Source organism: Blastocystis hominis (assembly GCF_000151665.1).
Source record: "Blastocystis hominis, Singapore isolate B (sub-type 7) whole genome shotgun sequence assembly, scaffold_6".
NCBI classification, from domain to species: domain Eukaryota; class Bigyra; order Opalinata; family Blastocystidae; genus Blastocystis; species Blastocystis hominis.
This window is the reverse complement of record NW_013171865.1, coordinates 356855-383422: the sequence shown is the minus strand read 5'-3', so window position 1 is coordinate 383422 and position 26568 is coordinate 356855. Positions and strand designations below refer to the sequence as shown.

General features: G+C 49.5%; 8 protein-coding genes; 3 read left to right on the top strand and 5 right to left on the bottom strand.

Moving 5' to 3' along the window:
- Window positions 1-140: 140 nt before the first annotated feature.
- GSBLH_T00004255001 (uncharacterized protein) lies at window positions 141-619 on the bottom strand (the record flags this gene model as incomplete). XM_013043126.1 has 1 exon in its annotated part: window positions 141-619. The coding sequence occupies one exon, from the start codon at window positions 617-619 to the stop codon at window positions 176-178; it is 444 nt and encodes a 147-aa protein (XP_012898580.1). The 3' UTR covers window positions 141-175.
- A 284-nt stretch (window positions 620-903) lies between these two features.
- Window positions 904-1646, top strand: GSBLH_T00004254001 (uncharacterized protein). XM_013043125.1 has 3 exons: window positions 904-1200; window positions 1237-1380; window positions 1414-1646. Exons 1-3 carry the CDS (start codon window positions 1156-1158, stop codon window positions 1609-1611), a joined length of 387 nt encoding a protein of 128 aa, XP_012898579.1. The 5' UTR covers window positions 904-1155; the 3' UTR covers window positions 1612-1646.
- A 6792-nt stretch (window positions 1647-8438) lies between these two features.
- Window positions 8439-10689, bottom strand: GSBLH_T00004253001 (uncharacterized protein; the record flags this gene model as incomplete). XM_013043124.1 has 11 exons in its annotated part: window positions 8439-8611; window positions 8641-8916; window positions 8946-9296; window positions 9330-9517; window positions 9552-9557; window positions 9597-9659; window positions 9693-9865; window positions 9896-9990; window positions 10024-10284; window positions 10315-10482; window positions 10516-10689. The coding sequence occupies 11 exons, from the start codon at window positions 10687-10689 to the stop codon at window positions 8459-8461; spliced, it is 1908 nt and encodes a 635-aa protein (XP_012898578.1). The 3' UTR covers window positions 8439-8458.
- A 38-nt stretch (window positions 10690-10727) lies between these two features.
- Window positions 10728-19600, bottom strand: GSBLH_T00004252001 (uncharacterized protein; the record flags this gene model as incomplete). XM_013043123.1 has 8 exons in its annotated part: window positions 10728-11829; window positions 11866-12249; window positions 18004-18462; window positions 18493-18757; window positions 18788-18891; window positions 18922-19355; window positions 19388-19493; window positions 19532-19600. 8 exons carry the CDS (start codon window positions 19598-19600, stop codon window positions 10747-10749), a joined length of 2904 nt encoding a protein of 967 aa, XP_012898577.1. The 3' UTR covers window positions 10728-10746.
- A 272-nt stretch (window positions 19601-19872) lies between these two features.
- Window positions 19873-20520, bottom strand: GSBLH_T00004251001 (uncharacterized protein; the record flags this gene model as incomplete). XM_013043122.1 has 2 exons in its annotated part: window positions 19873-20301; window positions 20334-20520. 2 exons carry the CDS (start codon window positions 20518-20520, stop codon window positions 19889-19891), a joined length of 600 nt encoding a protein of 199 aa, XP_012898576.1. The 3' UTR covers window positions 19873-19888.
- A 110-nt stretch (window positions 20521-20630) lies between these two features.
- GSBLH_T00004250001 (uncharacterized protein) lies at window positions 20631-21555 on the top strand (the record flags this gene model as incomplete). Its single annotated transcript, XM_013043121.1, has 6 exons — window positions 20631-20710; window positions 20740-20881; window positions 20912-21112; window positions 21147-21215; window positions 21253-21380; window positions 21411-21555. The coding sequence occupies 6 exons, from the start codon at window positions 20631-20633 to the stop codon at window positions 21553-21555; spliced, it is 765 nt and encodes a 254-aa protein (XP_012898575.1).
- A 1801-nt stretch (window positions 21556-23356) lies between these two features.
- GSBLH_T00006789001 (uncharacterized protein) lies at window positions 23357-24366 on the top strand (the record flags this gene model as incomplete). The annotated part of the gene is made up of 2 exons (XM_013043120.1): window positions 23357-23397; window positions 23433-24366. 2 exons carry the CDS (start codon window positions 23357-23359, stop codon window positions 24364-24366), a joined length of 975 nt encoding a protein of 324 aa, XP_012898574.1.
- Window positions 24367-24593: 227 nt separating this feature from the next.
- GSBLH_T00004249001 (uncharacterized protein) lies at window positions 24594-26515 on the bottom strand. XM_013043119.1 has 5 exons: window positions 26265-26515; window positions 26079-26234; window positions 25821-26048; window positions 25565-25788; window positions 24594-25519 (listed from the first exon to the last, which is right to left on the bottom strand). Exons 1-5 carry the CDS (start codon window positions 26343-26345, stop codon window positions 25075-25077), a joined length of 1134 nt encoding a protein of 377 aa, XP_012898573.1. The 5' UTR covers window positions 26346-26515; the 3' UTR covers window positions 24594-25074.
- Between the last annotated feature and the right edge of the window lie 53 nt (window positions 26516-26568).

The window sequence follows — 26568 nt, the reverse complement described above, 5'->3', positions numbered from 1 at the left end:
GAATCTGACAAAATGGATCAACGAACGAAGTCCGCTAAAATCTCGCTTTTCCCGTTTCATATCAAATCATTTATCACATGAGCAACTCTCTGCACCTCTCAGAAACAACAAGAACCATGCTAGCTCATAACAAACAAGACTATATCAACAGAGACTCCAATTCCTAGTTGATGATTTACTTGAAGGTGTTTCCGCAGCGACCGCAGGTGTTACGGTCAGCGTGCTTAGCCATGAACACACCAGCGCCGCAAGCAGGGCATTCACGTCGCAGACGGGTGACCTTACCGGACTCGTCCACCTTGTAGTACTTCAGAATAGCAAGCTTCACCTTCTTGTGCTGGTGCTTTTGCTTCTTGGGGGTCTTGTACTGCTTCTTCTTATGCTTCTTGCCTCCTCCACGCAGACGGAGCACCAGGTGAAGAGTGGACTCCTTCTGGATGTTGTAGTCAGAAAGAGTGCGACCGTCCTCGAGCTGCTTTCCAGCGAAAATCAGACGCTGCTGATCTGGGGGAATTCCCTCCTTATCCTGAATCTTGGCCTTCACGTTCTCGATGGTGTCCGAAGACTCGACATCAAGAGTGATGGTCTTTCCAGTGAGAGTCTTAACGAAGATTTGCATGCTTCGAATTACTACAATATAACCTCAATCCTGCACACTCCCCTACCTTATCTCTGTTGAAAAGTGGTGATGAGAGAGATAGTACAATGCTGTCGAATAAGATTCCAATACATAGCAAATCTTTAATTCATTCTTAACACAACCATTGCACGATTCGAAAATTAAGAGTATTTTGGCCATTCCCGATATTTTAGCATATTTTCGATTCCAAAAATACCGACTTTTTCTGTTTTGGACTTGTGGTGAAGCGTCAATCAGGAATAATTGTCCTTGGTAAGATTTGATGATTATTTGTTTATTTATTTTGTCGGGAGTCTAACACGGTTGTAGAGTTTGAATAAATGAAGCATAACAACGTTTTACCTAATGCTCACTTTAAGAAGGACTGGGATCGTCGTGTGAAGACCTGGTTCGATCAGGCTGGACAGAAGAGACGCCGCAGACTGCTCCGTAAGGAAAAGGCTGCCGCGATCGCTCCTCGCCCCGCTGCTGGACTGCTCCGTCCCGTTGTCCGCTGCTCTACGCAGAAGTACAACATGAAAACCAGACTGGGTCGTGGTTTCACTCTGCAAGAGCTGAAGGTGTGTTTCGGTTTGGTTTGGTGTGTAATGGAATAGGAGGCCGGAATCAACCCCCGTGAGGCTCTGACCATTGGTATTGCTGTGGATCATCGTCGTGTGAACCGCTGCGTGGAGTCTCTGCAGGCGAACGTGGAGCGTCTGAACGCGTACAAGAGCAAGCTGATCCTGTTCCCTCGCGGAGTGAAGGGAGAGAAGGGAGTGGCCACTGCTGAGGAGATGGCTGCTGCCACCCAGCTGAACGGCACCATCCTGCCGATTGAGAAGGTCGCCCCGAAGGTGGAGTTCATGGAAGTGACTCCCGAGCTGAAGAAGCGCTCTGCGTTCATGGGACTGAGACAGGCTCTGTGCGATGCCCACAACTTCGGTAAGCGTGCCAAGCGTGCTGCCAAGGCTGCTGAGAAGGACAATTAAATGAAAGTTGTTAGAGGAGTCAAGGACATGCTCATTGTTTGTTTGTTTAAATCGTATTTGGCCAAGTATGGATGATCATCGCAGAATCTATGTACCTCTTGGCTATGGCGTGTTTACCACAGACTTCCCAATCGATGCCGTTTCGATCATCTCCATCGGACCGATGTATCGTTTTTTATTGTATTTCATAACGCTTTCAGATGAAAAGAGTGAAGATAAACGCTTTACAGACGAACGAGGTGAGGGACGCAAGCCGGCGTCTACAAATGCTACGAAAAGTTCCAATCTTTTTTGAAATCCATTTTAGAAAATGGAATTCCTGATAAAAAGATGCGGCTTTTCATGGACCACGCCCAGCGTACTGTAGAAGTGTCCAAGCTAGTAAACCAAGTTTGTGTTGTCTATTTTCCTCTCCTAGACCATTTCGCCTGCCGATCTCACCCACTCTTCCAATTCCGCAGACCCTCCCACCGTCTCTCGTTCCCAGCTCCCAATCTACTCCAAGTTCTCCTTTCAGGGCGTCCCAGTGGACTCTGCGGAAGACTCTCTCCTCTCCACCTCGCTTCCTCCCTCCTCCTCCGTCCCTTCCATGCTTCCTCCTCCCCATTCCGCTTCTTCCACTCCCGCGCTTTCCGCCTCCATTCCCGCTCCCGCTCCTGCTCTTGCTTCCGCTTCGGCCTCTGCTTCTGCCTCTGCTTCTGTCTCTGCTTCTGCTTCCACTTCGATGCCTATTTCTGTTCCTGTTCCTGTTTCTGTTCCAGCATCCGCTCCTCTCCCCGTTTCTCCCATTCCTCCGTCCACGCAGCCCTCCACGGCTTCTCTTTCTTCCCCTCACGCCGCCTCGCTTCCCCTTTCTCCCGTTCCTCCCCTCGAAAAGAAACTCCCCATCGCTGATTCCCTCCCCGCGGAATCGCCTCGCACCCCCACGGTACCCGTGATCCCCGCGGGAATCCAGCCTCAACGCACCGCGTCTCGATCCTCGCGGTTATCTGCGTCAAGTGCCGCCAGCATCGCCAGCATCGCCAGTGACAAAGAAATGGACCGCGTTCCCCGCGGTTTTGGATTGGAGGCGATCAGTGACGCCGAAACGTCCTCCGATGAAACGCCCGCACTTCCCCGCGTGTCGACGGGAGCCGCGAAGACCGCGCAGAGTGGTGTGTTTCCCGCGGGAAAGCAGGGATACCGATCGGGGAGCGTGGACTCGACGACAACCGCGGGGAGTATGATAATAAGTCGGAACCGCGGGGAGGAAGGAGTTCACGGGTTGGAGGGAGAGTGGGAAGGCGAAGAAGAAATGCGCGGGGAAACGACGGCGAGCAGCGATGTGGAGAAATTCATTCAGGGCGTGCTGCAGAATAGTCGTCGATTGCAGAGCGAATATGAGAAAAGTTACTCGGAGTGCAGCGAGTTTTTAAGGAATGAAGGGATCTGGCGAGGAGCGTAGGGGAGATGGAGGGAAATGAAGCGAAGATTGGAGGGGATCGACACGAAGGACACAGAAAGCCGGCTGAAGCTGAATAAAAAGCTGGGGACCAAGTTTAATCGCGATGTATCCGACAAAACGTACGAGATCAAGGAACAAGTTGGCGTTTGCAGGGGATTGGAATGCGTAGATTCGCTATCTCAGCGGAGAAATCGATGTACTGAGCGAGAAAAAGCCGCAGCAGACTTCAGATGCGTTTTTGGCGTACGTTTTTTCGCTGATTATCGAGGGATTGGCCGCTCTCGGGTACTTTCCGTTTGGTTTTGGCTGTGCTTTGTTGTGATTTGATTTAGTCTTCCTCTCGTTTATTAAACGACTCTTAATGATTCCTATCGAGGACGGAGCCGAGCAGCGCGGATCCACACGTTCTCGCGCGGGAAGTCAAGTTCCCTCCGCATCGTTCGGATCGTTTGGTCGCTCGTTTCAGAAATCATTTCAAAAGTCGATCGCAGCGAGTCGAGCATCGATCGTGTCTTCTGTTCAGCAAGCTGATAAAGGATTGGAGTCTGATTCTGTATCTACAGAAGATGGGGAGGACGACGACGAAGAAGAAGAAGAATTTGATTTTCTTGTTAGTTGAAAACACTTTTATGGAGTTTGGTAAGGTCAAACCTTTTGTAAAATCTCTTTTTGATGGGAAAAAGAAAAAAATCAAAGTGGATAACTGCGTTTATTGACTATATTTGGGAATGCATTCACTTTTGCTTCGGGATATCAGTGATTATCTCGAAGATTTTTGTGTTGGTCGAATCCAATATCCAGGAAATCAAGAAAAACTCAAAGAAATATGGATAATCTATTGTAAATATTCTATTAATAACAATAGTGTTACCGATTTAGGCAAAATTATGAGGAATGTCAAACATTATAACACTCATGCTTAAGTTGGAACATATCGATGGGGACAAAAAGGTCATAAGAATGTTTTAATTCTTTAAGTGTGTTGGATAGAAGTCAACAGTGATAATTTCATAATTCATAGTTGTTGTCGAGCTTAATACTTGAACTATGAAAAGGAATCAATACAAATTGAACAATGAGGAACACTTTAGATGGTCTAAGACCAGGGATATTATAAATCCAATAGAATGCGCACCTTTTTCATTTCAGTATCTACTGATTCATTGGACCATTTTTTCACTACTGCTCATAATATTTAATGACATAAGCACCTGATATTACAAATACACTACGACTTACACTTACCCAATACAATCATAAATGAAACGTCATAGCTACTACTCGAAATAGTCAATTCATCACAATATTCTGTTTTATTGTTAGAACTTATAAGCGAAAGATTGCAAATCAGAACTACAACACCTCTAACTCGAAAATCCTCGAAAATCCGCTATCGACATACCTGAATGATGTTTAAGTGATAAATCTATAATTAAAACATATATGTGCAGTCTGTTTTATATTTACAGAGATGCTAATCATTTCAAACAATACAAGATCATAGTCAACTTTCATTCACTCAGAATAGTAGTGTCGATAACAATCAAATAAAAGAGTCATAATACAGATATTAAACAATGATTGATTGATTGATTGATTGATTGATTGATATTTTGTTTATAATATATTATGCTGTTGCCTATACCATGAATTGAAAGAAAAGAGTACACACCTATACTATTTAACACTTTATTCGTAAATAGGAGCTACACAAAATCCACCATTTTCGATTGACAAAAAGTGATGTCTAAAATAAAACGGGTAGCAGTGTGATGATTACGATATACTACTTGCTTGAAAATCAAAAAGCCTGTAGCGAGAGTATATTTTCAGATGAATTGCTAGAGTTTAACAAAATGAGATTGATTTACATACAAATTTATCTATTCTTTTGTATTTAGACAAATATCAACAAATTGATTTCAATACTATATAATAGAATTGTTTAATATCAAATCAGTGAATATAAAAGATTGTGTAATGGATCAGCCCAAAAAATAATGAATCAGGTATGTCCTGTGATTGAATTATTATTATTATTATTATTATTAGGGAATCAAAAATAGCGATTCATATGATTGGTCAATTCCTGAAATCAATGCTTCCCTTTATATCGTGTATTATTATTTTATCTAGTACAATTTGTCCTTTCCAATTATTAGCCATTGTTCATTATATATATAATTGGTATGATAAAACAGAGTAAATAATAAACCAACATTACGTTTATGAATAATGACTTATTGCTGGACGAATAATACCCATTTCGAACATTTAAAAAAATGAGAACTAACATAATTAGCCAGAACAGAAGAAACATCTATGAATCAAATCAAATTAATCAAACAATACTCGAAATTGATTTCCTTCGAACATTCTTGAATGAATGAGGTAGCTCGACATTTTGCAAATTTGGAATATCTAAATACTACCAATATGCACTATTCAAAAATACTTTCCAACGTCAATAACCAAGGCTTGCAGAAACTATATCTTTGAGATTTGATGGATGCCAGATTTGGTAGATTCTTCAATTCAAATTCGCCAGCAAAATCTCTGAAACTATATTCACCAATTTGAATGGATTCCAATGATTCACAATTCAATATGTGGAATGATTTTGATTTATCTTTTCCAAACCAACTCTTTTTATGAGTAAACGATCTCTTACCGATTTTGAGACTTTTCAATCGATTCAATCCGTCGATTTTGAATGCTTGTACTGATCTAAAACTATTATCGCCGATTTCGATTGACTCAACTCGTGAAAATCGAGAGAAATCAAATATTGTATAATCAATATCATTACAGATCCAATTAGGAAGAATAATAAGAGTTACGGTTGAATCAATAAGTTGAATATATTTGTAATCATATGTTACCTTAGGAAAATGAACAGCAAGTTTTTGATTGACATCTAGGAATGATCAATTATAATATATATACATACTATGTACAGAGGAAACTAATACTCTACGAAAGGAAGAAGATTCATTGTATTGTTGAAGATTTGGAATATCTAAATAATATAATATTTAATCCATCAAAAATACTTTCTAATGTTACTAAACGAGTATTACAAAAGTTATTGTACTCAGTATGCATGTTTGTTAGTTTTGGAAGATCTACAACCAGTTAATACTTATCATTTCATTATTACTTCGCATTATCAAAGAGCACGAATCATCATTCTTTCTTCCAGCAAATGCCCACCAATCAAGTTTAATGTTTTGTAATTGTGGTAGATCTATTTCTATCATTTCACTCAAATTTGTTCAATACTTTCCATGATTATATGTAAGGTTTTACAGCATGCACACCAACTTAACCGAATAGATCTTAATGACGGAAGATCTATATCAATCATTTCATTCGAATTCATTCAATACTTTCAATGATTGTTGTTTGGGAATAATAGAATGCCCAACCGCCTATAAAAATATGTTGCAGATTTGGAAGATCTATGCATTACCCAAATATTCAATATCATATCAATACCTCGAATCACAAATGAACTCCAATAGAAATTGCGTGACTTATTTCCAATTGTTCCAATTTGAATGGATTGTAATTGTGGTAGATTCTTCAATTCAAAGTCGCCAGCAAAATCACTAAAACTGTATCGACCAATTTGAATGGATTCCAATGATTCACAATTCAATATGTGGAATGATTTCGATTTGTTGTTTGCATCCCCCAGGTTCCAGTGTCTTTTTTTCATCTGAGTAAATGAATAGTTGCCGATATTGATAGTTTTCAATCGATTCAATCCATCGATTTTGAATGTTTGTACTGATCTACAACTATTATTGCCGATTTCGATTGATTCCAAATTGTGGAACAATGAAACATCCCAATCAACCAATACACAATTGTTAATCAGTTTCAAATGTTTCATTCCGATATTCAGTGGTTTTTTTCCATTTCCTTCATATTTTTCATAAATATCACATTCAATTCCATTGTACCATTCACATTCTTTTACAAACTCACCTTTTCGATCATACACTTTTCCAATTCCAAATCGCTTATCATTACACCAATATCCTTCATATTCAATACATCCATTATTATGATAACTCGTTCCATATCCAAATCGTTTCCAATTGATCATTATGCCCTTGTACACCAATATTCCATCATCATCATACATTTCACCATATCCAAATGGAATTCCAAACTCGTTTTCTGTCAATATCAATCCTTCAAATCGAGTCCCATGATCCAAATCCACGATTCCCTCTACTACGATGGATTGTTCATCATTATATGAAATAGCACCAATTTGATGATTTCCAAACACTTTCAACACTCTCTGCTCATTGAGTACAAATCCTTGATTCATGAATACTCCATTATTGGATTGCAATACTATACATTCTCTATTACTCAATATGAGTGAAATCCAGCCATTTGGTTTCCATTCTTTACCCAAGAATCCCTGCACATTTTGAATTATGGATCTATCAATATGATAGTTACTAATAGCAGAATTGACAAAATCAACAATCTTTTGCATCGAATTAAGAAAAAAATGGGAAAGCAGTTTATTTGGAAGCCGATCTTGTTGCTATAATGTATGTTGTAGAAAGTATGTTTATAGTATTTAGTAAATAAAAAAACATTGGTTTTAGGTATTATGAACAGGTGTGATATTATCGAAGAATGATATCTTCCATTTTACCATTTTGGATAGATTTCCTTACTATACAAAAGTCCGAATACGACTAACATTGTAATTCATGTTGATGTATCGTTAACAGTCGTTATACAGTAATTAGCGTGATACTTGGATTACTGATTCATTTGGCTATAAATAGATTTTATGGAAAGCACTATTTTCAGCATTGATTTGAGTGATAATACTATTGTGGTTAGTATGATTATATTATTATTCGTGTATGTATATATTGATCATCAGACACGTAATCCACTATTTATTGAAAGAATAACAAAACCTGCAGAGAGACTTTATGGTGATTTCTAAAAAGTATTCTCCATTCATAGAAATGTAGTGACATTTTTTCACCCTATTTATGGGCATCTGATGAATAGAAAAATTAAAGTAGCTTGTCATAGTAAGGAAACAAACAACCAAAATCCTCCAGCTACAACTCTAAACTATCATGATTATTGCCATTCTCAGCTTCAGAAACCACACTTGAAACAGCTATCTTTGAACATATTATTACCCAAGCATAAATAATATAAAGATACATAGATTATCTGACAAGTACATTGAGTAAAAATAAAAGCAACAAGAATGTTGACATCTACCCATGGCTATAGGAATTATATTAAACATGAAATAAGGATGATCGAACTATAATGATACATTTCGTATCAACATCACCATCAATCACATCTTTCAAACAAACAACCCCAACCCTTATCCTCATCTAATCAATTCTGCAGCTTGCTCACTCCAAACCAATGCTCGATCGCTCCATAGCACGCATAGCTAATCCCCATCGAGATCGGTCCTTTGATCCAGTTCATCGTTACTCCCTTCCACAGTCTCCGCACTCCCTCTTCCTTCGCGATCACTCGGAACGTCTACGTTTCCACGGTTTCCACGTTTCTACCCCCAGAATGCTGCGATATCTCCGGTTTCCATGATTCCCCAGCCCCTCGCTCTGCATTCGGCGTCGCACGATGTCCAGCGGATAGGTACACGTCTGCGCGATGATCGCCGCCGTCGCTCCGCAGACCATGCGCTGCAATGGCGATGCGCTCCGACCATCATTCACGTAGTCCTGAAAGAATTGACGCGTGGTGTCCATGACCATCCAGGAGATTCCAGAATACGGTAAAACGCCGATTAGCGCCGCGTACAGACCTGAGTAAAATGTAATCACGCCCTAGGTGAGAGCCTCGCGAAACTCGCTACTTCGCTGCGGACGATGCTTTTTATGGCGACTAGAATGTTTTTATATGTGGATTCGCCTTCACGAATCGCCATGCGGGTTCGCAAAAAATCGAAAGGATATGTCAGAACTGTGGCCGTTGCACCCGCTGCTGCACCGGACAGAAAACGCTGAAGCGGAGTAAGTGGCGTGTACTCGTCGATCATGACAAGATGAGAGTAACCGCGGAAGGAAGCGAACTGAGTCGCAGAATAAGGAAGAACGCGCAGGATTGTCGCCGTGTTGCCTTTCCAAAGGCGGGTGAAGCCTTCTTCGTGGTAAACTTGAACGATTTTCCTTCCTGCGAGTCGCAGGGAAAATGGCTTATTCGAGACCTACGGAGTCAGAAACACAGAAATACGAAATACTTGAAACAAAATCTTGGTTCGCTCTAGAGGAGCGATACATGTCTTTGCAATACAACCAGAAACTCCCCCTGCAAGTAGGGATTGTAAAAATGTTTTGGGAGTATATCGTTTATGTACAGGAATGCGTTGAGTTATATACTGCTCTCTCCGCTCTTTGACCGCCTCTGATTTCTCTTTCCATGAGTCCCCTATATATCACTCTTCGTTCCCTTTCGTACTCACCGAATCCTTCATGAATTGAGAAAGTACGTGTTTAAACCTTGTTACTTGTACCTATCGAGATAAAGGCCGAATTCCCAGCTTCACTCGAATCAAAGATGGAAGCCGCCACTTAAAACAAATCAAAGAACGATCGGTTTCCACGTTTTTTCCAACAAACAGAAAACAAATCAATCATCGCTATCGCGTAGTTCTGGAGCTTCTCGCTCAGTTCCTTCGGGTTGTTCAAAAAGCCGCTGCCGAATGCGCCCACACCCGGAATGTGCGACGCACGCGTCGCTGGATGGGCGATGAACACCGGAAGATGCGTGTTTTCGCTGCATTTCACTCGTTCCAGGCGCTCCTACCGAACATTGATCGCGCTGTCGATCACGCAGTAATCGAATGCCAAGCCGCACACAATGAAACGACTCTGCTCAGACAAGCGTTCTCCGATCACATTCTTCGCTTTACCGACACCATCATCATTTCCTACCATCAGCGATCTCTTCTTGTAGATCGCCATCACGTCGGGGTGGCAGTCCATCGTCTCGTTCTCGCGAGAAGACTCGAGAACGAAACAATTGTACCACTCGTTCGTCTCGAAATCGGCTCCAAATCGCTCCTTGCCGGTCGCAGAGGTATAGGGATACGCACTGAAGCAATCATGCGCATCTTCAATGCCCTTGTATCCCACGAGGACGGTGGCACCCTGCGCCTTTGCCTCCGCCAGTTTCGCACCGATTTCCTTGTGGAACTAGAAATGAAGTTCCTTTTCCGAACGGACCTCGGATCCTTTGGCTCCTTGAATGCAGTGCGGAGGGAACGCGCCTCCGTTCGGTGTAAAGGAGCAATGGTGAATGGAATGGAAATCTTTCGTGGCAGCAATCACACCGCCCTTCTTCGCAAACACATCGATCAGCTGATTCACAGAGGGAACGATCTTCTCTCCATCCTACAGTTTAGGCAAACATGGAGAGGAGAGTACATCCACGCCGAAGCGACCTCCGTCCTCCACCGTTCCCTCCGGGAAGAAGTCGTTCTGACAATCAATAATGAGAAGCACGTCCTTCTCGGTAATCGACTCCAAATCGAACGCTTGGAACTTGACTCCCTGCTCTAGAAGCAGTTTCGAATATTCCTCGTACAACGAGCTCTCCATGATCCACGCCAAATCAAAATGAATGCAACAAACACTCCCATAAACATACTCTCTTCTCTACTCCTTCGTCGTTAAACGATCAATATACTGCTGCACAATCTCCTCCACCTTCGCAGCATGCTCCTCATCGCCATGAGCATCTTCGAACGCAATCCACTTCTTAAACACTCTCTTCGCACTATTCACCGACATCTTCAGCTCCACCATCCTTCCGAACAGTCCTCGCACGTACTCCACGTTCCCCGCCTTCGTCTCCTGGTCCACATACAAATTCCACAAATCGAGCCGATTTTTCAAACTGCTCACCAAATCCTCGAAAATCGTTCGGCCCTGATCCCTCTGCTTGTACCGATACAGCAGGATCGCGTACCCGCTCAGCAGCCTCGCCTTCTCGCTCCTTCCTACCGCTTCCTGCGCCCTCCGCAGCGTCTCTCCGCTCTCCCGCGGTAATCCCTGCTTCAGGAAGCACTCGCACCACCCCAGCCAGACCTTCACATCCCCGCGGTTCTCCTTGGCGAGCTGCTTCCACACGGAGTAGACCTCGGCCCACTTCTGCTTGGCTTCGAGCAGCGCGGCGAGGTGCAGCCCAGCGCGCCGCGGCTCCATCGCCTGTCTCGCTTCTTTGTACACGTCGCGCAGCGCCGCCTCGTCCCCGAACTCGCTCTCCAGGTTCAGCAGCGCCAGCCAGAGGTTCGCTCGCTCGTCCTCGAGGTGGCCGGGCACCGACTGCAGCGCGCGGCGCAGCACCGCGCGGGCCTTCGCCGCGTCGCCCAGCGAGAGGAACCACGACGCGTAGCGGATCCACAGCTCCGAGGACGTCGGCTGGCCCACCAGAAGCCGCTCGAAGTCCGCCTCTGATGCCGGCTGCGCCGACTGCGAGGCCAGGCTGCGCTCCTTGGCCGCGATCTCCGCCTCGCGGAGCTGCGGACGCTTCGAGGCGGACGGCGCGGAGGACGCAGAGAGCGACGGCGCCGCGGGGGACACCGCGAAATCGTCCCAGCCGAAGCCGGTGGAGGCGGACAGCGCGGAGGAAGCGAACGCGTCCTCGACCTCCATCCCGTCCAGAGATCCCATGAGTCCTGCTGGCTCTGCTGGCTCTGCATCCATTGCGTCGGTTGCGTCGGTTGCGTCCATTGTGTCCTTTGGCTGCAGCGAGGACTCGTCGAAGTCCGGGACGGCGGCGAACGCGTCAGCATCATCCTCGTCGTCGTCGTCGGCGAGCGGCGTGTCGGCGTCGTTGGAGGCGTTGGGAGCGAAGGAAGACAGCGCGGAGGCGAGGGCGAAGGGCGTGTCGGCGGGGAGAAGGGAGGCGCGCATGGAGGCGTCGATGCGGCGCTTCTTGGCGTCGACGCGGAGCACGACGAGCTTGACACGGTCGTTCTCCGCGTAGACGGAAGAAAGGTCGGCGATGGGAGAGTCGGCGCATTCCTTCTGGTCCACGAAGGCCTTCAGCGGAGAGTTGTCGATGGCCACGAGCAGGCCGTGTCGCAGCACGCGGTCCACCACGCCTGACACGATCACGTTGGGCTGGATCGTCTTCCAGGTGTAGTGTTTCTCGCCCTGCAGATCGCTTCGCTAGAAGTCAGCCATTCGAATCGAAGCTACGCGCAAGGAAAGCACGATCTGCCCGTTGCGCGTCTTGAGCACGCGGCTCACCACCAGCGTGCCTGGCTGCAGATGGTTCGGCGCCGAGGGGTCGTCGAACGCGAATCGCTTCGGGATCGATCGCACGCAGTCGTTGTTCAGACGCACCAGCACCTTCTTCTCCTCCACGCGCGAGACAAACCCGTGCACCAGCGTGTCTTCCTTCAGCTCGAACGTCCGCACGTGCTCCACGTCGGACCGCCGCGTCACCACCAGCTTCGCCGAGCTCTCGGGCAGCGGCGGGATCTCCTTCACCACGGTGCCCTCGAAGACCGTGCCCTTCTTGAAGGGCCGCAGCATGAACGACTTCCACTCCTCCGGATTCGCCGCGTCCGTCGAGTACAGAATGCCCTCGCGGTTCCCGCTGCACTGCACGAACACGTGGTCCTCGCCCTCCTGCGTCACCACGCAGCGCACCTTCGCGTCTCCGGGCAGGGTTTCCGAGAGCGAGAACTGCACGAGGCGCGCGCTGGGCGTCTTCCCGAGCACCGTGCCCTCGACGATCTCGCCTTCGGCGAACTTGGAGGGCAGCTCGTCGGTCGTGGCGAGGTCGTCGACGTCGGCGGGACACACCGAGCCGATCAGTCCGGTGTCGAGGTAGACGAGGACGTGCGACGCGGTCGCTTGGTGGACGATTCCGCGCAGCTTGCGGAGCGGTTCGACGGAGTCCACGGTGGCGCGCTCCACGATCTTGCCCTAGGCGTGAGCGCAAACGCGGAGCGGAACCTCAGGGAGATCGAGATCGGCCTTGCGGAGCGAGAGAAGAAGCATGGAGGAAGGGCTGCCCGCTCGGTTGGGAGCGCCGTCAAAGTTCGGAACGCGCTGGATGATTCTACGCGTCAGTCCATTCCGCCTCGCTCACTTGGCCTCCAGCGTCGCGTCCTTCACGATGTTCTTCGGCCACTTCCCTTCCTTCTTCCCATCCACGTCCGTCGCCCAGATCGCGCCCAGATCGCCGTTCCCTTCCGCCACGCCTTGCGGCAGCGCCACGAACACCGCCGACGGCGTGATCTCCACGACCTTCACCGCCACCTTCTTCCCGACCAGCTCGCGCGGCAGCTCCATCGCCTTATCGCTCAGCAGCCGCGCTTTCGACGAGCCCTTCGCCGCGCTTTTCGTCGCGGCCTTGCTGGAGAGATCGGCCACGCTCACGTCCGCGAAGAACGAGCGGATCGCCTCGCTGTCCGCCGCGCTGAGCGTGTCTTTGAACGCGTTGCGGAGGTCGCAGACGGCGGCGCCGACGCCCGGCGCGCAGAGCAGCGTGCAGTCGACTTCGTCGCCGAGACTCAGACCGCTGAACGGCTGCTTGGCGTTGTTGAAAGAGGTCATGGAGCCGAGGACGAGCGATTTGGCGGGCGTGTTCAGCGCGAGAACAACGTAGTCGGGCTTCTGCACGACGATGGTGCCTTGCACGGACTCGCCTGGAGCGAGGGGAGCGGAAGAAGCGGAAGAAGCGGAGTCGGGGAGGAAGCGCTGGGAGAGCGTGACGTCGTAGAGCTGCAGCGAGGCGTTCACATCGAGGATGCGCGCCGTGACGGCGGTGCCTTCGGTGAGAGAGACGTTCTCGGTGTGGAGCGGAGAGGGCGCGAAGCCGATGAATCCGTTCTCCATCTCGACGATCACACCGTAATCACGAACCGTCTTGATGTGACCCGCATAGACCGTTCCCAGAGGACAGGCCTTCCAATCGAACGGCTGATCTTCTTCTTCTTCTTCTTCTTCTTCTTCTTCCATAGCATCACTGTCTTTCTCTTCATCCTCTTCGTCTTCCTTCTCCAAAGTGTTATTTGCCTCTTCTTCTTCCTCTCCAGTCTCTTCTTCTTCTTCTTCTTCTTCATTCTCCTCTCCTTCCTCTTCCTCTTCTTTCTCTTCCTCTTCATCGCTTACATTCAATTCCAGCGTTTTCCCAAGATCCAGCAGTCGCAACTGCTCCTCTTCCAGCGACAGCATATACAGTTTCTCCGTCTCCGCATCGTTCGCGTTTAGCAAGCTCGCCTCCACCTTCTTCTCCTTTATCTCCGTGCACGTCACGCGCACCGCTTGGCCCACTCGCACCACATCCTTCGCGTCCTTCACAAACCGCGAGCTCAAATAACGCAGCGGCACCAGCGCTTGCAGCGTATCCAAAAACGACACAAAGACGCCGAACTGCATGATCGACGCCACATAGCCGAAATAGGTTTGATTGACCTGCACCTGCTCCACCGAGCGCGGCACATTCTTCGTCTCCAAAGCGTGGATCAGCGAGGGCTGCGTGGTGAGCAGCCACAACGGAAGCTTGTCTATGCGTTATCTCTCTCAAAAAACAAAAGAAAACTGTAGAATTGCCGGTGGAGGGGACGCAGCAAGCCCACTTTATTCACACGCACGCCGTGCTTGTACAGCGAGTACAGCGAATCCAGAAGCGAAGCGTGATCGCCCATCTGGCTGGCCTTCAATCAATCCATTCGCGTCGCATCCTACCGGCAAAAACCCGTACAAATCGTTCTCGGTGTGGATCACCACGCCCATCACCGTCTCGTGATTTATCGTCACGTGGTACTTCTCCTTCACCACCACTCCGCTCGTCACCAGACCCACCACATCCTCCGATTCTTCCACTTGTCCCGCGCTCCACGGAATCACATCGAGGCGGTTCCGCGCCTTGTCCACGCGAAGCACGCGGCAGCGCACCACGCGACCCTTCACAAAGCCTTCCGAGTCGATGTGCCGACGCTGCATCTCGCTGCTGCTGATGAACCCGAAGATGTTATTGAAGAATTTCACCTGCACGCCGTATTGATTCACCGCGAAGCACGTTCCCGGGTACATCAAATCGGTGGAAACCGAGGCCAGATCGCTCAGAACGTTGATGTCCTCCTTCAGCAAGCTTCGCTTGCACGTGCAGTAGATCAGCCGTTTCTCTTCGTCCACGTGCAGAACGCGCACCTTGATGGTCTGGTCCACTTCGAACAGCTTGCTCGGCTGCATCACCTTCGGCAGCTCGCTCATATGATCTTGATAGATTATGCCGTGCAGCTACAACAATGCATAACAATCCTCTCCTCTACCTGCACTCCCAGCGTCACACGAACGAAGTTCTGACGCACCTGCGTCACCACCGCCTGCGTGATCAGGCCGGGCTTTACGTCGTGGTACGTCAAGATCGAAGACTCCACGATCGACTGGGCCGTCGCCGCCTATCCATGAAGCGCCCGCTCAGCGCGTACGAAGACAAAATTGTCGATCAGGTCGTGGTCGATGATGCGATAGCAGACGTTTTCCTGCCCCGTCTTGAAGAGCTTCTGCACGTTCGCGCCCTCCTGGTCGCTCAGCTGCTTCTCCCGCACGTAGACGTTGGGACTCAGCAGCATCCCGCGGTTCTCGTCGATCGACAGCACCTCGCCGTCCGAATGGACGGTTCCGATCGCTTCGAACTGCGGCACGTAGTTGGGATTCATCACGGTTTCCACGTTACTCAAGTAGATCTGGCGCGTTGCGTAATCGATCGCGATGATGCGCGCCTTAATCGTCTTTCCCGCGGTCATGCCGGCCAAATCGTCGACGCGTTGCTTGAGCGAGAGATACCAGACATGAGCTTCGAACTGATGCACGTGGACGAGAAGCCCCTTAGCGAAGGTCTACGATGGACACGTCCAAACGCAACTCACCTCGAACACGATGGCCTTGACGAGATAGCCCGCCTTCAAGTGGGAGATCGGCGTGTTGTCGGTCACTGCGTGTGAGTTTCTCTGCGAGCGACGCCTACTCTCGATGCACTTCGCCGATCCCTTGCTCTTGCAGTCCTGCAAATACACCACGCGGCTCTCGATCTTGGTGATCTGGAACAATCGCTGCGCGCCGGTGGGCACTACGACTCATCGCTTCGCGTTGGCACGCACGTTGCACCTCGGAGGGATCGCACTGATAGAAACCTTTCGTCTCGGCAAATCCGAGATTGATGGTGTAGCCGTAATCCTCCTTCCCCACGACTTCTCCCTGGATCAGCGAGTTCGCAAACATGGTTTTGGTGGGGTTCGAGGACACGATATCGGGGTAGAGAAGCGAGGGACGCATCGACAGGTTCACCAAGCGCACGTTGTTCTTCTATTTCTTACAGAGAGTCCCGGCTGCGACCGTGGAGAGCTCGGTGATCACGACGATCACGCGCTGGTGGATGGAGTAGACCAAGCGGAGATCGATTTCGTCGAACGTGGAACCTATTTCCTCGTCGTCGGTCACCGCGTTCTCTGCAAACGCGTGGTACGTGTCGCTTGTCTCGGCCTTGTTCACGATTCTAGAGGGAATCGAAAGGAGAGAGAAAGAATCTACCCCACCAAACCGAACGGAAGACCGACTAAAAGACGATCGCGATCCACACCACGAATATAGCCCATCATCATCATTCCGACCTTCAGGCGACTGAAGGTGAGAGGAGACACGGACTTCTTGGCCTTGTTCTGGTCATTCATAACGTCATTCTCTTCTACACCTCACCTCACGCCAATACGTCTACTAATTTTCTTGGGATCGACCTTCTTCTTCTGTTTCTCATTTTTCGGAGCAGGCTTAGCCTTTTCTTTGGGACTATTGTGACGGAAGAGTAGTTCCTGCATCTTACGCACTTTTCACCGCATAGTACATTGCTGTTCGCAACCTTTTTCCTTTTTCGATCGTTGAGGAACTCCTCCTTTCCACCACGAGGGAAACGTGTCTACAAATTATGCTCAACAGGGTCAACACATACAGACTCAGTCGGTTGATCACGCTTTTCTCCCTTTTGAGTCTTTTCTGCCTAAGTCCATAATTCGCCAGTAAAACGAGCATACAGAATTATCACTGATTTCCTTTTTTGCCATCGAGCAATCGTATGTTAAATAAGGAAGAGTGCCTTGTTGGATTTGAGCAAGTCCCGAATTGGAAAATCGGCGGGATTTCCGCCATTCCAGAACTCCGTATGTCTCAAACACTTTATAATTTCACAAAATAGAGTTTTAACCCTCTACAGCATGCCCTTTTGTTCCATATCCTCGATGTTTTGCGCAAGGAAAGGAGAACTCAGTTCCGTCTCCATCCGACTCAACCTCTTCCGAAGCGAGTTGCTCCGCTCGTCCACCTTTTGAACGTTTTTATGCAGCGAGCTACGTCGCACGCTCCTCTCCATCCCTACCTTATCAATTCGCTCTTATCCAAATCTGCCGGCAGTTCGACCGGCTGCTCTTCGTCAAAATTCGGCATCCAGCTCGGCGACTGCATGCCTTCAAACCCCAGCCCGTCCGTCATCTGCACCTCCGACTGCAGCCCCGCCATGCTGCCCAGCGAGGGCATCTCCTGGAGAGAACGCATCGGCTGGAGCTGGGACTGCGATTGGGTCTGGGTCTGGGGCTGGGATTGCAATTGGGATTGCATTTGGGATTGCAATTGGGATTGCAGTTGCGATTGGGGCTGGAGCTGCGTTTGCAGAAAAGACTGCGAAGAAGGCTGGATCTGAAACTGGGACGTTGCTTGTGTTGAAGTCTGCAGTGCTGCCTGACTCTGCGTCTGCGCCTGAACCTGCGTCTGCGTCTGCGCCTGAGGCTGGGGCTGGGGCTGGATCTGAAGCTGGCTCGCGCTCTGCGATGCTGGCGGCTGCAACTGAAACGGCGACGGAGCTTGCGGCTGAAGAAACGCCTGCGAGGACTGCGCCTGGACCTGCGGCTGCAACTGCAACTGGCTGGGATTCTGCGGCTGGATCTGCAGCGGATTGGGCGCTCGGGGCTGCGAGGCGAGCGCAGCGCCGCTGGCGGGAGCGAACATCGCGGAGGGGTTGGACTTCTGCGGCGTGGAGGGCAGCGGCGCGGCCGAGGCGGCGGGCTGCGTGGGATAGACTTGCAACGGCGCCTGCTTGGAAGTGTCCAGCACGAGATAGTCGTTGGCCGCGGAGGAATTGGTGCTCAGCATGAGCGGCTCGCCGAGATCCAGCTTGGGGATGGGCGAGGAGGGCGCCTTCTTGGAGGAGAAGAAGAGCGGGTCCATGGAGTTGTTGAGGTCCAGCGAGACGGAGGAGCCCGTCAGGTCGATCGCGTTCAAATCGTCCACATCGCAGGAGCCGGAAGTGTCCGGGATCGCGCCCGTGGAGGGAGAGAAGGAGGGAATCACGATGGAGTTTTGCTGCGGGTTACGCGGGCTCCGCGAGCCTACATGCATCAGCGAGTTCGTGGGACCGCTCAGCCCATTGGGACCCGGAAGACCGGGCATCGCGCTGGAAGCGCTGAGACCAGTGGAGGCGTTGGAGCCATTGGGGCCATTGGGACCGTTGGGACCGTTGGGACCAGTGGAACCATTGGAACTGTGGGAGCCGTTGGTGAGCATTCGCTGATTCAAGACGGGACGAGGATAGTCCAGCGAGGATCGCATTCGAAGACGAGGCGAGTCCATGCGCGGTACTGAGTTGATTTGAAGGTAACTAGCGATGAGAAAAGAAATGGACACGCACTCTAGAGTGTCGTTGTATTGCTCAGGAGTCAGAATGCCGTCCTCGCCAGCGATCAACATGGGGGACATCGAGGCGTCCATGCCTGGCGGCTTGTCTTGAAGCATCTACGAATCGAAGGAAAGAAGAAAGCGAACATATTGACTGAAATCGTCGGAATTGTCGAGGATGCGATTGCTCGTGGTCAGCTTGCTGATGAACTTGCAGATTCGCTCCATCTGCCGCTTCATTTCGTCTTGCTGCTTCTTGCTGTTCATGAAAGTCTTCCATAAAAATTGGTTTTCCTTCAGAACGTTGTTGTACCGCGACTCCATGTTCGATATCTGCTTCTTTAGAAGAGTCAGCTCGCGAAGATAGATGTCACGATCGATTCGACTCTTCTTCACACTCACGCTGAGCGAGTGGTCTGCTGCGCTGGAAGCTACGATCTTAGAAACAGGGATGACTCCCCTACAACGCTCACGCTTCTCCGATTTCACTTTGGCAGAGCTATTCTTTCTCTTGATCAAGGGAAGTAACTCGATGTGGCCCTTTTTAAACAGAGGATGTCTAAATTCGCGCCAATTCGGATCTGCAAGTAAATCCACATAGCACGAGCCGTACCCTGCCTCGTCTTATGGAAACCATACATATTTAATTGTCGTACGAAAGAAGAAAAGTTTCCATGCTTAAAAAAGAGGGGCAGTACCTTCTTGGAAAAGTCATCAACCTAAACAGTTAACCAAAAAATATAGAGTCCAAATCTACCTTCAAAATAATAATTGAATCCCCCTTTTCACCCCATGTTACAATATCCTTAAAATCTTCATTATGCATGATGGAATATGTCTTGCTCAGAAAGGCCGGTATTACTGGATTCCGAATTCCGTCTTCCTCCTCCTCAAATCCTTCAATATACTAAACACGTTAATCCTTGGAAACAAATGGGCTTACTTGAGAATCCGAATCGGACAGAGCAGTTTCATCATCATGCGAGTTGCTCATGATTATTCTATGGGGAAACGTACAGTGGTCGACCCGTCATGATTATCATACACCTGCTTATTTGAACAAAATCAGCTGAAAAACGTTTGTCAAACATACAAATCATACACAATTTAAATCTTAATAATCCAACTGCTTAGGAAGCTCCTTCTCTTTTACAAGAGCCGATATTGCTCGGAAATGGGGGTGGTTCTTTGAGCCAATCAACTGGAAAGCCACGTTTTCCGTAGTCGTAAGAATGGCTCCATCCTTTTGCAACTGGTTCAAAGCGACCTTGCGATCTACAGGCGAGCGACTGCTCACTGCGTCGACACACAGATGAACCTTGTAGCCGCTGTTCATCAAATCATAGCACGTCTGCAGCACACACACATGGGTCTCCATTCCGCACAGCACTATATTCTTCACATTGGGGAGAGTCGATTGCAAATAATTTCTCACGTCTTGGGTGAGCATCGAGAAGTCAACCTTCGGAAACACGGGGAATGCTTTCTGGGTTTCCGTCTCGTTGATCAGAGGCAAAAGAGAGTCCACTAGACATAAAAAACGTGATTCTTCTCTCTACCTGTATGTTTAAGCTTATCGGGGTATTGCTCCGTGATGACGCAGGGTACCTCCAACGCGCGTGCAGTTTTCAGGAGAAAAGAGGTCGAATGGATGACTTCGTCGACCGCAAAAATAGATTTCAGAAAGCATCCCTGCACATCACAGATGAAGAACGCAGTATTGGTGTTCAGCAGCCTCGAAAACATTTGGAAAGAATAGTTTAGCCAAGGCAACTGATTGACCAACTCGAAAGCTGGAATTCCAAACTTTGTGCAGATTTTTACTTTTTGTACTTTCGAATAGGGAGCACGAAAGAATGCCCATTAGTTTGTATATCCGAGTTCTCGAGGCGCGTGGTCTTCCTATCATTGATCGAAAACGAAAAACAACGGATTGGTACTCTTTTGAAACCCGATTGATTGCAGCTTTGTGGAAGTGAGTTTAATTGAAGAGCCGCATGTCACAAAAGTGATCGAAAATAGTCTAAATCCAAAGTGGGAAAATGAGTCGTGGAGTTGGGATATTGAGGAAGAAAGCAATCTCCAGGACGTTCCCCTCATATTTAAAGTTCGTCTCGATCGCGTTCCTCATCAGTAGGTGATGGATCACGACACTTATAGCGCGGGATCGCTAATCGGAACAGTAGTCATTGATCTAAACACAATGGTGATGCGTTCCGATTATGATAACTCGCTCAGTCCCTACTTTGATGGTTGGATGCCAATTTACGATACAATGGAGGGCATTCGAGGCGAGCTCTATATTACCGTGAGTTCAGAAGCAAAAGTTGATAGGAATGTAAAACTCTGTCGAATAGGGCTTATTTGCCTAGCAATCTGAAGAAGGTTCTCCGGGTATTTTCATTTTTGCGAGTAGCAGTCCGGATATCGCAGAATACCGAGTACCTCCACTCCTCATTTCCTGCTAATGGCGTTTAGATGATGAGTATTCTCGGTTTTGTGGAAGCATTGGTTGTGGATGTGGACCCTGAATTCGAGTTCGAAGATCGATTCCGATCCTCCCAAAAAAGTAACGAAAAGCGTCAAAAGCAGCTCTATCACTTATCGTCGCTTCTCTCCTCCCATTTCACTCATAGAATGCAGCTTCGTCGTCAAGTCGGTAAGCAGGCGCAGAAGCGAGGCGCCAATGCCGTGTTTGGCTACCAGCAATTCTTCGATATGGAAGGAGACTCGGGTATTGTTGGCCGCGCGTATGGAACGGCCTGCATGTTTGCTTGCTGATTTGCGTTGATTGCAGCATTCAAAAGCGAGATCAGAGCATCGCCAAGCCGAGTCGAAAGAACTCCCCGCTGATCGAAATGTCGTCTATCGATGAGTTGGTGCATCGCAAGGAGATCGAAGTCCCGCCCAATCATCGCCCCCTGCGCGAAGTCTGCGAGATCCAGACGCGTGACATCGTCTGTAGCGTTCAGTCGGCGAATCGAGTCTAGATGTGAGCGATCGGTCCGTGCGAAAGGGAATCGATACGTACCGGCATTGCCGAGGTTTGATCGAATAGCTCGCGCGTGTACGGTCTCTACAACACCGTGTCGAACGACAAAAAGAACTCCACCGACAAACTCTTGTCCCTTCATTCGCCCTTCTTTTACCTCCAGTCCCTCGCTCAACGCGCAGTCCATCGAGCTGATTTCGCTTCGAAAGCTCCCCGACTCCTTCCGCTACTCCTTCAGCGGCATCGTGGCGTCGCGCGCTGTCAAGTTCCTCGGAAAGCTCCACAGCACGCTCGTCGACAAGGAGACACGTGACAGTTGGTGGGAGGCGCTTCGCGACGAAGTTCGCGCCAACACGCTGCGAATTGGCGCCGATTTGGTGCTGGGATACCGCGAAACGTGCAGCATTCACGACGATGTCTGCGTTCTGAGCGCCACAGGAACCGCGGTGAAGCTGGAAGTGTAACGTCCGCGAGGGTGGGTGAGGCGTAGAAAGCGCGCGAAGTCGCACAAGAAGCCACGCTGCTCGTGCGAAGCGGTAGCCGAATGGAATGGAGTCGAGGAGTAGATCCACATCGACCCCTCGAAGCACCACACGCTTTTCCGCGATATGCAGTTGTCTCGCTGCTGTCGCTGCCGAGAAGGCTACGTCCCCTTCGTACGCTTCTCTCTCGTCGTCTCCTCACATCCAGTTCGTCCTGTCGACCTCCGAAATCCCCGTGGGACTCGAGACGGTCGGCGATCCCGTGTTCATCCAGTCCTGCGTCACCGAGAGGAAAACGGACCTCGACACGCGGGAGAACGGCGCCAACCAGATCTCCCGCCTTCTTCCCTTCGTGGAGGTCCGGCTCTACAACCAGCTGCTCGTCAAACTGCAGAGCTTGCGCTGCAACGCCGTCTTCGGCCTCTCCGTTGAAATGGAAATCGGCGGCTCGCTGCTCGCCGCCACCATCACGGGAACCGCGGTTTACATCCCCGGACTGCCCGAGCCGGGCTCGGTGAGCATTCGGTCGCCGTTCCCGCCGACGAAGGACGAGTCCCGCGAGAATTACGAGCATGTGACGGTAGGAATGGACGAGAAAACTGAGGGGCAGCAAGATCTGCGATCGCTGCAGGAAAGCCGCGCGAAGGTGCTGGAGCCGCTGCTGATCCAGTCGATGACGGCGTGGGAGCGGAACCAGGCGGAGCAGAAGGCGCGGATCGAGAAGCAGCGCAAGCATCGCGTGGTGAAGAGGTCGAAGCAGCAGCTGAAGAAGAGGCAGAGCTACACGGCGCGGTCGAAGCTGATGGAGAGCGTTCCGGAAGAAGACGAAGAGGAGGAGGAAGAGGAAGAAGTCGATCGAGGAGGAAGAGGAGGCGAGAACGATGAGAGACGCGGCTCGGAGACGCTGGGGCATTCCTCGCGGAGCAATTCGCACGAGTTCAGCGAGGAACGGTACTCGCGCGATCTCTCGCTGGGCTGCCACAGCGTGTCGTCGTCGGACTCCGACTCGATCAGTTCGTCCGAAGACAGCTCCTCCTCGTCGTCCTCGTCGTCGTCCTCGTCGAGTTCCGACGACAGCGAGGAAGACACGAAGGAGAGCAAGCTCGCGATGGAGCCGACGGGGAAAGAGAAGAACTCCTATCGATCCAGGTAGCTGCAGAGCTGGCTTCGCTCTGACTCGCTAGATTTAAAGACAACTTCGTGCCCACTCTCAACGAAGTGCATCCCGAAAAAGGCGTCATCGAGCCCGACGACAACTACGAGAACATGCGGAACACCTTCGTGCCCTGGCTCCCTCCCCAGAGAATCAGCTTCCACACGCTGCAGAACTGCGCGCCTTCGCTTCGCGGCTATCGCCCCGTCATTCTTCTCAAGCGCGTCCACCTCCCCGATGAGTCGGCTTCCCTCAACCATCTTCTTCGCTCCATGTGCAATCGGCTCTGCTACAAAGTCCAGCGCATGCACCCTTGCTCTCTCCTCGGACTCGACGTCCAGCTCCGTCTCCCGGGAGAAGATGTCGTGGAGATTTGTCTCACCGCGCTGATCGCCTACGACCCCGCGGAAAACAAGGCTCTCTCCAAAATGGAGCAGCACCGCGAGTTTTCCTCCGATTTCACGGGCTTCATCGAAATCGTGCAGCGAAGAACCGCGGACTACGCTCTGCGAAACGAGGCCAGCTCGGCATTGCCCGCCCAGACGGGAAATACCCCGCTGCCGCTCCTCGAAGTGGAGAAAACGCGGTCGTTCGCGTCGTCGCAGGAGGATTTGTGTCTCCCGCCGATTGAGACGGGAAAACCGCGGCCATTCGCGCCGTCGTACGTGTTCATCACGCCGCTGACGCGCGTGAACGGGTATAGAGCGGTGAAATACTGCGGGTTGGTGGTGCTGCACTTCATTCGGGAGTGCGCGCAGACGTGGGAGACGGCGTCGATGAACGACTACAATCACAAGTTTATTCTGGAAGTGATGGCGGTGGTGAAGGCGCATGTGCGATGCATTGGAGGCAATGCGTTGCTGTCGTTCCGGATTCTGCCGCAGGAGACGGCGGAGGAGGATGTGGAGAAGGCGTATAGCATGATTACGATTTCGGGGGATGCGGCATTGTTGGAAGAGGAGTAGAGAGAGTGTATGTATGTATGTAGTAGTTGTTGTGTGTGTGCGTTAGTATGGATGCTTTGTTGGATGTTTGTTGAATGGAAACAGAAAGAGGAGTGGGAAGAAGAGTGAGATGAGTGGAGAGAGGAGACGTCAATAGGATAGTAGTAATGATAATGAAGAACAAGATGATAAGAAGATAATAATAATAATAATAATAATGGATTCAAGGCTTGTCGATCAAACATTCATTCCACTAAAAGACTTTACTCCTTCTTTCCAAATGCCACGTTCAACTTATCAATCAGCTCGTTCATCAACCGCGAATAGATAAACTTCTTCTCGCTCAGCACGATCTTAGGAGGCAAAGCCACATTGAACGACACCAACTTCACGTCGGATTCTCTGCAGAGCCGAATTTCCTTATCGGTAATCTGACCCACACGCGTTCGAACAATGTTCATATTCGGCTTTGCATTCAGCTGGTCAAGCAGAATCGCCATGCTGTTCGCATTATCCGCCACAGCGATCACAGATTGCGATTTGACCTCCACATACTCCTCTCCATCGATGATTTCCACACGCCGATTGGATAAAACCGGACGATCTTCCGCGTTTTCAAACTCCATTGGATAGGGTTGTTGGTCCTTTTGACCCAATTTATTCATTTCATTTCCTTGAATTGACTCATTGGATTCGAATGATTCGAATGATTCCTTAAATCCCTCAGATTCATTCAAATCCTCTTCCTGCGCTGGCTCGGAAGGAAAACTCCAGCAATCGCTGATCCCAAATCGCTTTGATTTCATCAGGTGTTCGAACAAACAGCGTATCGCCCGCAGGCAGCAGCTGCGGCTTCTTCCGCAAGAACGCGGGCAATTTTCGAGCGCCCAGAACGTTCACCACCATTCCGGGCAGCGCTTTCTGCACCGGATTGCTGTGCAGATCGATCAGATTTCGCACTCGTCCAGTGTACATGCCACAAATGAAGTTGTTCCGAAGCGACAGACAGCCCTGCTGGACCAGCGCGCGGAACACAATGCCCTGCGAAGGAATCACCAGACTGTCCAACACCGTGGCTTCCGCAGGACAATCGATGGGCACGCTGGGCTGCTGCCGTTGACCCAATTCGACCAATCGCTGCTGCAGCTGCTCGATTCCCTCGTGGGTAACGCAGCTCACAGTGAGCATATCCACTACAAATCAACGTCGATGTGTGAACAAACAAATGGGAACGTGAAACGAAGCAGCCAATTCGAGAATCGACTGCTTCACGGACTCTCTCCGCAGATTCGAAACCAAATCGCTCTTCGTAAACACCACGATCACGGGCGTTTTGTTCTCTTTCATCTGCTGAAAGATGGAGCGAGCTTCCTCGGAAGGTCCCTCGTACAAAGACACGATGTAGAGCGCCAGGTCCGAGAGAATGCTGCCATTTTCTCGAATCTATCCGTGATTGAATCGCAAGGAAAACAAACAAACGAAAAGCAAGATTGGCCAGGCGTGTCGAGAAAGGTACAGGGATGCAATGCAGTCTCGCCTGAGGCTGTTTTGTAGGGGATCTGCATGTCATTGGCTCGGATAATCTGCGTGGTTCCTCCAAATTCTTGCTTTTGATAGGAAGTATGGAGAAACGTATCCAACAAAGTCGTTTTCCCATGATCCATTTCACCTATCACACTAAAGACAGACCGGCGCTTCACCATCTGCTACTGATCATCCAGAATCAAGAATACGTTGCCCATGTTTGAAGGAGTTGATGGAGCTACTTCAGGATCGATTTCTACGCAGCGACACTGCTTCTTGCATCGAGTCAAATACGGTTCCGCAATAGAGTAGGGAATAATAATATCTCGTTCGTCAGAAAACCGGTGCACACGCCCCTCTTCATCCTACCGTTCACAATAGGCAAGAAACTGTACTTTCAATAGGAAATCACCATTGTCCCTTGTACAGAGCGCCTTTGAGATGTGTGAAACCGGAAGATAGGACCGTTTGGACATAACTCGTATTTTATTATATGGGTTCAATTCAACATAGTTCGTTGGTCGACTTGTCAGATCCTTTAGAGAGTCATCCACAATCACACGCCGTTTCCCCAAAAAACGAACTCCAATCAACCGTGGAAGTCGTGTTCCCCCTTGGAGAAGAGAAACGGGTCGTGTACTCAAACCCAACATTTTATAAATGAATTGGCAAAAGACTGTGTAAATGATGGAGTGAACG

Excerpts from the sequence above, each read along its gene's own strand:
- GSBLH_T00004254001 (XM_013043125.1), top strand. The coding sequence starts at position 1,156 with ATGAAAACCAGACTGGGTCGTGGTTTCACTCTGCAAGAGCTGAAG. Across the intron at positions 1,201-1,236 it reads TCACTCTGCAAGAGCTGAAG|GAGGCCGGAATCAACCCCCG; the intron begins GTGTGTTTCGGT and ends GTAATGGAATAG. Across the intron at positions 1,381-1,413 it reads TGATCCTGTTCCCTCGCGGA|GAGATGGCTGCTGCCACCCA; the intron begins GTGAAGGGAGAG and ends GCCACTGCTGAG.
- GSBLH_T00004249001 (XM_013043119.1), bottom strand. The coding sequence starts at position 26,345 with ATGTCCAAACGGTCCTATCTTCCGGTTTCACACATCTCAAAGGCGCTC. Across the intron at positions 26,235-26,264 it reads ATGGTGATTTCCTATTGAAA|GATGAAGAGGGGCGTGTGCA; the intron begins GTACAGTTTCTT and ends TGTGAACGGTAG. Across the intron at positions 25,520-25,564 it reads TTTCACGTTCCCATTTGTTT|CTGCGTTACCCACGAGGGAA; the intron begins GTTCACACATCG and ends GCTCACTGTGAG.